This window comes from Myxocyprinus asiaticus, chromosome 40 (assembly GCF_019703515.2).
Source record: "Myxocyprinus asiaticus isolate MX2 ecotype Aquarium Trade chromosome 40, UBuf_Myxa_2, whole genome shotgun sequence".
Taxonomy (NCBI): domain Eukaryota; kingdom Metazoa; phylum Chordata; class Actinopteri; order Cypriniformes; family Catostomidae; genus Myxocyprinus; species Myxocyprinus asiaticus.
Window position 1 is genome coordinate 39,365,181 of NC_059383.1, and position 9,150 is coordinate 39,374,330.

Below are 9,150 nucleotides of genomic sequence, written 5' to 3' on the forward strand. Positions count from 1 at the left end.
GACAGTGGTTTCGAAAAGCACTACAAAATCCACTGGCATCACTTCCAAAAACTGAAGAAGAAAAAATAATTAAGAAAACAAATACAGTACATTTACAATAAAATAGTAGAGTAGCCTACTAGAGAAAAATCTTAAAGTCGAGATGCATCAGACAGATACAGCCAAGGGCGTAGATTTGGCTTAAACTTTGGGGGTAGGGTTGCCACTTTTGAAGTTTTAAAATAAGGGACACTTAAATGGGGGGGAATCATGGCCCCTTGAGTTAATATGCGTTATTAATAAAAAAAAATTATATCCTTTCTTATATGCTAAAATGAGAACTTTCCTGACCCATGACTTATACAAAAAAATATATATATATTTATTTGAAATTTTTCGATTATTTGTCTTCTTTATCTTATGTATACATTTTGGATGGTTTATACATATTTTTTAATTTTTCATAATTTTTATTTATTTTATTTGTTTATTTTTTTCCTTCACCTGTACTTGTCTTCATGATTGCATTCATACATTGTTTGATCTTATTGAACATTTATATAGAAAAAACTCCAGTTTTAGCACCATTTGTGGACTTTTCAGACAGTCCCTTCCCACACCCTCCACAGTATTAGCACGTTTTAGCACAATGTGTGGACTTTTCAGATGATCCCTTACCCACTATTTCCAAATTTTCCAACTTATATCAATGTTAAATTGGAGATCTGGAACGATTTCACCATGACGCCATCTGACCAGCTTAAATATGAGACAAGTCACGTCCCGTATTGATTCGATACGGGATGCATAATTTTATCTTTTAATACGGGACGATCCCATATTTTATGGGACGGGTGGCAACCCTAATTGGGGGGTGTTACAGCGTAAGGAATTTACAGGTTTCCATTGATCATGGTATAAATATTGGGGGGGGGGGGGTTGTAATTGCTTGTTTTGATTATTGGGGGGGGGGGGGGTTACCTCCACCCCATCCCCCAAGGAATCTACACCCCTGCTAATATAACCATCTGAAGGCCTACCAGAAATATTGAGTAGGCCTAATTGTTTTTGTAGTGACCTGAGCATCTCAGTTATGATGACTTACCTTCCCCTGCCGTCCCTTGTATGGCCCCTCCAGTAAAGAAGGAAACTTTATTAGCTCCTTAGGTTCCTTGGTTAACAAGGCTCCCTTGTATATCCATCCTTGAGTTTTTCTCTCTGTCAAATACACATATATAAATGAGCCAACAAACATAAAACAGTGCTTACATGGTAATATTTTATTGTCATCATCATGTTGTTCTGGGAAACACAGACACGGTGTTATTCTAAAAATATATATTTTACAAACATAGTCATATTGATTAAAATCAAACTCTCTCAGAAACACGCACCTTTATTAGCGGCCATCGGGTGCAGCGCAACTAATGAAATCACGAATAAAAGCATCAAAGTTTTGGTTCTGGCCATGTTTTTACACGTTTGAATAAGTCGTGTCGTTGCCATGGCAACAGCGCGCGGAAATCCACAAACTCCAACGATTTAAAGTTCGTAAGGAAGAAGATTGTGTTTTATGTAAAAAATAAATAAATAAAAAAAAAATGCCCCTGAGACTATTAATAATTTATTTTGGGAATGTCCGAAAGTACAAGTCTTTTGGAGAAAGCTGATTTATTTTTTTATTTATTTTTTTAAGATTGTTGTTAATTTGGAAGAAACTGAAGTGATGTTAAAGTGTATTTCAATTGATAATGATCAAAATGTAGTATATATATGTGATTTACTTATTATTATGGCTCATTATTTTATACATAAAGTTAAATGGACTGGAAAATACCTGTATTTAACAATTAAAACATATCTGGAAAGCAATATCTAAAACAAGTAAAAATCTTAAAGCATTACGAACTGTGCAACTGTTTACTGTGTACAATATTTTTCTACAGTGTAATTTATGCTGCTTCACTTTCATATAATTGTTATTTTATAATTTTGTAAAAAAAAAAAAAACAAATTTGCATATGTACTTTTGTTTGTACAGTCTGAGTTGTTCTTAATAAAAATGCACTCTCCATACTCTGTTGTTTGTCAGAAAAGAAAACAAATACAATGTGTTTTTATATTTTTACTTTAACAAAACTAGCCTCTGTGAAGTTATGCTGTCACGTTTATCGATAATTATTTTATTACAATAATATATAAATGATTTCACACCTGCTATTTATATATGTTTTTTTTTCTATTTTTCAAGTTCGCTGATACTGTAAACCAATTTATTTTAATTACTATCGACTGTAACAATCTAAGTAAGAAGTGTAACAGGCGTTACAATAATTGTTCTTAACGACATAAAAAAAAACATAATATGAGAAGCAGCGAGATTAACTAATAAAAGCAAATAAATACAAATAAAACGAAGTTCAAAAAGTAAAAACGTTGCGACAATTGCGAAGGATTGTTGTTGCTACGATTTGCGACACTACAGGACCGTTTCCGTGGCGACTCTAACTAAACACCGCCCCTTTTTGTCTCTCCTTGCCTGTGATTGGTCAGCCCCCTATTGTCGTCATCGCTACACAGGAAGTGTGATCCCGGCTGAAGCGTCGTGCTGCGCGGCCCCGTTCAGTATTTCTGATCAATCGGATTGATTAGAGGTGATTAATAGCGCTGATCAGTGATCTGTCACCCGTGTGTGAGAGTCATGGTCGGGGTGAAAGTGATCGGGACGGACTCGGAGTTCCAGGCGGAGATGAGCGGCGCGGGATCCCGGCTAGCCGTTGTGAAGTTCACCATGAGCGGGTTAGTGAGTGTGTGTGAGGCCCCTGTGGCCGAACCGAACCGAGAAGCTCACACAGACAGACACACACACACACACACACACACACACACACACACACACACAGCCGATGGACTGAGAGACTGAGAGACTGGGTCAGAATAGCACACACAGATCCGAACCTTAAAGATTAGACTGAGCTGAGAATAGAACCAGCATGACTTAGCAAAACACACGCACACACACATATATATACGCACACATCTACATACACAAACATCACCCTTTCAAAAACACCATGGGATTTCCATAGACCTATATGTATCAATGACTTAAATAGCATGGTAATACCATGGTACTTTAAAAAAAAAAAAAATGCCATTTAAATACCATGGTACATCAAGTATGGTATTCAGTACCATAGTATTACCATAGGCATACACCATTGACTGTAATAAAATGGTAATACCATGGTGTGTTTGGTTAGGAAAACATAATCCTTACTAAATAGAGGTTTTTCAAATACTTTCTGTTGTCGTGTAAATACCATAGTGTGTGCAATGTGCATATGGTTATCAAAGGATATGCTATATGGTGCATATGGTATATGTCAATGTAACTTGGTATTACCACTTGGTACGGTCACGTTTTAATTTAAGACTAAGATTACAGTGTGTAATAAAACGCCCTGATTCTTGTGCTGTCAATATGTTGTGTCCAGTCATTTAACGCTGTTGATCATGTTTGCTCAGGTGTCGTCCTTGTGTCAGAATAGCTCCAGCCTTCAACATGTTGAGCAACAAATATCCTCAGGTTGTGTTTCTTGAAGTGGACGTCCACGTCTGTCAGGTGAGAGAGAGAGAGAGAGCAATACACAACTGCTTTTTACACCTTGAAAGAGTGACATTTCCTGACCCCACTGACTTGTCATTGTTCCGTCTCTTAGGCAACAGCTGCTGCCAATAATATCTCAGCAACGCCAACGTTCCTGTTTTTCCGAAACAAAGTGCGTGTGGACCAGTATCAGGGCGCAGATGCTTCCGGACTGGAGGAGAAAATCAAACAGCATGTGGAAAACGATCCCGGGAGCAACGAGGACTCTGATATTCCCAAAGGCTACGTGAGTTGTTTACCCTTTAATCACGGTTCATTAGAGGTTTACAGTTTTACTGTTCGGGTCAAATTTGACCCGAAATATCAAATGTGTAAACCACACCCACACCCCATTTTTTTTTTTTTTTTTTTATAATTCTAACTTTATTAAAGTAAAAACACTAAAGTTATGCATTTTGGGGGGATTTTATTGTATATTTTAAATCTTATTTACTTTTAAATTATTAACTTACTCCATTAATGTTCATATAAAATAAGCACATTTTATGTTATCTTCACTTATATGAAAAAGTAACTTCAGAAAAGTTAAAAATAGTCAGAATATCTCACATTGGGACCATTTGCTGGAATAAAATGACAATTACGTGAAATGACAAGTATGGCCAGTAGATGGCCTCAGTGCTCCATGCATTGGCTGAACTCTATAAGCCAATGTTGTAACAAACTTAATTTCTGATATAATCACATGTTTGCATTGGATATATATTTAGACATTATAAAAATATATATATTGTCAAATAGTAGCATTGTTTTTAAACCCCTTGTGTTGAAGTGTCAGATATTTAATGATGCCCTGACCATGCTGTCGCAGTCAAATCTGACTGTGTTACAAATAATAGACAAGAGTAATTATTTTGTTACCTATCATTTATTTCAAACATCTACATTTTAGAAACACAGTCACACAGGGGTCAGACTCAGACTTAGACTATGTATGTTATTAGTAAAAAAAAATAACATCTAGTGATGTGCACAGGTTTGTGTGATGTTTAGGTTTAGGGGTTCAGTTAGGAAATAGAAAATATCATTAGCCTGATATGAAATCAGAGGAAGTCTCTGAGATGTCCTCAATAATTTAGTCGTGCGTGCGCGTGTGTGTTATAGTCTCACTTCTTTACTGAGTGTGTGTTCAGCATTGTGGCAGATTTATTGATTTTATTTGACAAATTAAAAGAAAAAAATTGCTCTGTGTTATAGTCTTACCCACTCATTTCCTATAGCGGGTCAAATTTGACCCGGATACGATGAGTGCTGCACTTTTTAAAAAATTTTTTTTTTTACAACCACTTAAGGCCCAAACACACTCTACATAAGTACGTGAACGCAGACGCATCTTGCTATGCAAGCTCGATTTCACGCGTCGTTGCGTTGTGAAATGCGTCAGAGCGCAATTCATAACCAAACGCAAGTACACGCTGTATTCTCGGTGTTGCCACAAGGGGCGCTACAGCGGATTTTCTTTTTTCAATCAGCAATTGTCATGGTGGAGCAGCAATTTGAGGAGAGTCTTGCCGAACAAGTTAGATTATACAAACATATTTCTGTCATCTTTTCAGCAAATACAAAAGCACTCCTCAACTGTCGACATGTTGACTCCACCACCACGGTTTCGTGACGCCTAAAAAACTCTTTCGCCCCCTTGTGGTCCAAGGTTTGTAACCGCCAGAGCAACGCAAGAGTGCATGTAATGTATGCACAACGGGACCACATGTTGGCCATGCATTGGCGAAGCGCTCGCGTATGCGTACTTGCGTGAAGTATGTTTGGGCCTTTAAACTCATCGAATCTATAATAAAATACTTTTTTGTGTGTTCAGATGGCAATAGACCTTTTTCACAGACTTTAGCAGCGTAAATCTAGCCAACTTTTTAATATGATACATTTTTTAAATATTGAGTGTAAATTTATAACATTATGCTTTGTGTTATATTACCCTGGAATTATGGGGTGTCTGGGTATCTCACCGAGTATTGACGCTGACTATCACACCTAGAGTCGTGAGTTCGAATCCAGGGCGTGCTGAGTGACTCCAGCCAGGTCTCCTAAGCAACCAAATTGGCCCGGTTGCTAGGGAGGGTAGAGTCACATGGGGTAACCACCTCGTGGTCACGATTAGTGTTGTTTTTGTAATGTTCGATTTGTAATTCTTGCATGTTGTGTGTGTTCAGATGGACCTGATGCCGTTTGTGAATAAAGCGGGCTGTGAATGTCTCAATGAGAGTGATGACTTTGGTTTTGATAACTGCTTAATCAAGGACTCATCTTACTTGGAGTCAGACTGCGATGAACAGGTATGACATGATATTGTTTGAGGTTTCGAAACCAAGAGGTCAGCTCGTTTAGCCAGCTTATGCGAGATGGTTCAGTTAGAGCCGAGTGTTCAACCACATCAGCACTCCGAGAGAACATGTTCTCTACTGTACCTGATGCTAAACTGAAAGTAAAACTGTCAAATGCAACTGTAATGTTGTTTACTCGAAGTCTCTTTCAGGTTTAGTTTTACTGTACACAGTGTGTAAACATGATCTCTTCTGTTTATATTAGGATTATTTATTTTGTATCTGATTGCAGCTTCTGATCACGATGGCCTTCAATCAACCTGTCAAACTCTTTTCCATGAAACTGCAGTCTGTAGAGTTTGGTGAGACATCTGTCTGTCTCTCATGCTGTCACTCACTCTCTAGTTTCATACAGTCCGGCTTTTGACTATCAGCATTGACTGTTTGCTTGTGTAATAAACGTTCACGTTGTATTCATGTCTCCATCTCAGCTCAAGCTCCAAAGAGTGTGAAGATTTTCATTAATCTTCCTCGTTCGATGGATTTTGACGACGCAGAGAGAAGCGAAGCCACACAGGCGCTCGATCTGTCAGAGGAAGACTACAAAGATGACGGACTGATCCCGCTCAGATACGTCAAGTTTCAGAACGTCAACAGCGTGACTGTACGTTCATTACACACTCAAACCTGCAAACGTTCAGACAATAAATGAACAGTTCACCCAAAAATTAAAATGGTCATCATTGGGGCCTGGGTAGCTCAGCGAGTATTGACGCTGACTATCACGCCTGGAGTGATGTGTTCAAATCCTGGGCGTGCTGAGTGACTCCAGCCAGGTCTCCTAAGCAACCAAATTGGCTCGGTTGCTAGGGAGGGTAGAGTCACATGGGGTAAACTCCTCGTGGTCGCTATAATGTGGTTCTCGCTCTCGGTGGGGCGCATGGTGAGTTGTGCGTGGATGCTGCGGAGAATAGCGTGAAGCCTCCACACGCGCTATGTCTCCGTGGTAACGCGCTCAACAAGCCACGTGATAAAATGCGCGGATTGACGGTCTCAGAAGCGGAGGCAACTGAGATTCATCCTCCGGCACCCGGATTGAGGCGAGTCACTACGCCACCACGAGGACTTAGAGCGCATTGGGAATTGTGCATTCCAAATTGGGAGAAAAGTCATCATTTACTCACCCTAATGTTGTTCCAAACCTGTATGACTTTCTATCTTCTGTGAAACACAAAAGGAGATGTTAGGCAGAATTACAGCCAACAAAGATACAAAGTTGCAATAAAAGTCAATGGTGACTGAGGCCTCAGTTTCTAAGATTCTGCTGAACATCCCCTTTTTGTTTTTACTGAATGGAAACGAATGCCGTTTCTCATTTTTCACTCATTTTTATGTTCAGTTATTTATTAAGTCAAACCAAGGCGACGAGGAGACAACGAAAGTGAACTATTTGACATTTATTGGAACCCCTGTCCAGGCGACAAACATGAATGACTTCAAACGGGTGAGAGCTCCGCCTCCAAAACTCATTCAGCCTATCAGAGTTTGATATACAAATGTTCAAATATTTCATTTCTGTTTGTTTAGTCAAGTGCACTGCAGAGCTAATCAAAGTCGAATCTAGTCTGTGCATATCTGAAGACAACATTAAATCATGTTTGCTCTCTTAAAGGGACAGTTCACCCAAAAATTCTCTCATCATTTACTCACCCTCATGTCATCCCAGATGTGTCACTTTCTTTCTTCTGTAGAACACAAATGAAGATTTTTAGAAGAATATTTCAGCTCTGTAGATCCATACAATGCAAGTGAATAGTGACCAAAACTTTGACGCTCCAAAAAGCACATAAAGGCAGCATAGAAGTAATCCATAAGACTCCAGTGGTTAAATCCATGTCTTCAGAAGGGATATGATAGGTGTTGGTGTGAAACCAATTCATATTTAAGTCCTTTTTACTATAAATCTCCACTTTCACTTTCACATTCTTTTATGTTTTAGCAATTCACATTCTTCATACATATCGGCACCTACTGGGCAGGGAGGAGAATTTATAGTAATAAAGGACTTAAATATTGATCTGTTTCTCACCCACACCTATCATATCACTTCTGAAGACATGGATTCAACCACTGGAGTCATGTGGATTACTTTAATGCTGCCTTTATGTGCTTTTTGGAGCTTCAAAGTTCTGGTCACCTTTCACTTGCATTGTATGGACCTACAGAGAGGACATATTCTTCTAAAAATCTTCATTTGTGTTCTGCTGAAGAAAGACAGTCATACACATCTGGGATGGCATGAGGGTGAGTAAATGATGAGAGAATTTTCATTTTTGGTGTACTATCCCTTTAATGTCTCTGGTGTTATTGAGCATGATTCATCAGAAATGTTTGTTTTTTTGGAATCTTTCACCAAAATGTAACTTTTTCCACCTCTGAAGCGACTTTTCTGCGGATACAATCATGACTCTGTGGGTGTGGCAAGAAATATGAAACAATAAGTCAAAAATATCCTGACATTTCTCCACTTAATCAAATTCTGATTGAAAAACTGAAGTTATGCCACCCTGCTAAATATTTCTGGTTTGCTCTGAAATACCTCACATTATGGAAGTTAAATGTGGGCTTTTTGTTGTTGTCTATATTGTGTGTTTGTGTGTTCAATGCAGGTTGTGGGGAAGAAGGGAGAAAGTCACTGAAGAGGAAAAGACGACACGACATATTGCTGCATCTCTCCACGGGCGTCTCTCTCTGCCAACATGACTGGGCAACGTCCACACACACACACACACACACACACACAAACACTGCCGAGCACTGGAATCGTCCCTCAGCTCGCCATCTGAGAGAGAGAGAGAGAGAGAGAGAGAGAGAGAGAGGACAGCTTTGTCTCAATGAGGCCATGTATCAGAAATCATTTCTATCCGAAACCCTCATGGAAATGTTCCTGTAAATAAAGTCGATCCTTTTTCAAAGGCATGTGACTACTGCTGTCTTTCTGTTCATCACAGTTGCAATTATTTATAAAGCAGATGCTCCTATCAAAGCGACTCACAAAGGAGGAAAAACAGACATTTCACAAATGGTCTATTGTCTAATGTAAATTGTCATTCAAACAAATGCTATTTCATATGTTAATTCTTATGAGCATAAAATATACAGTGTTTTAATACAAGTCCTTAATATAATAAATTAATGAACTAGTGTATTTCTGCAAACGAT

At 38.7% G+C, this 9,150-nt stretch overlaps 1 protein-coding gene across 1 annotated transcript; it reads left to right on the forward strand.

The window, feature by feature from the left end:
* The first annotated feature begins 2,540 nt into the window (after positions 1–2,540).
* On the forward strand, positions 2,541–8,905 carry LOC127430869 (thioredoxin-like protein 1). The gene is made up of 8 exons (XM_051681001.1): positions 2,541–2,778; positions 3,508–3,604; positions 3,702–3,875; positions 5,818–5,940; positions 6,221–6,290; positions 6,420–6,592; positions 7,328–7,432; positions 8,598–8,905. Exons 1-8 carry the CDS (start codon positions 2,681–2,683, stop codon positions 8,625–8,627), a joined length of 870 nt encoding a protein of 289 aa, XP_051536961.1. The 5' UTR covers positions 2,541–2,680; the 3' UTR covers positions 8,628–8,905.
* Positions 8,906–9,150: the final 245 nt, after the last annotated feature.

Coding starts and splice junctions, on each gene's coding strand:
- LOC127430869 (XM_051681001.1), top strand. CDS start 2,681: ATGGTCGGGGTGAAAGTGATCGGGACGGACTCGGAGTTCCAGGCGGAG. Junction 3,605..3,701: donor TGGACGTCCACGTCTGTCAG/GTGAGAGAGAGA, acceptor TCCGTCTCTTAG/GCAACAGCTGCTGCCAATAA. Junction 6,291..6,419: donor ACTGCAGTCTGTAGAGTTTG/GTGAGACATCTG, acceptor TCTCCATCTCAG/CTCAAGCTCCAAAGAGTGTG.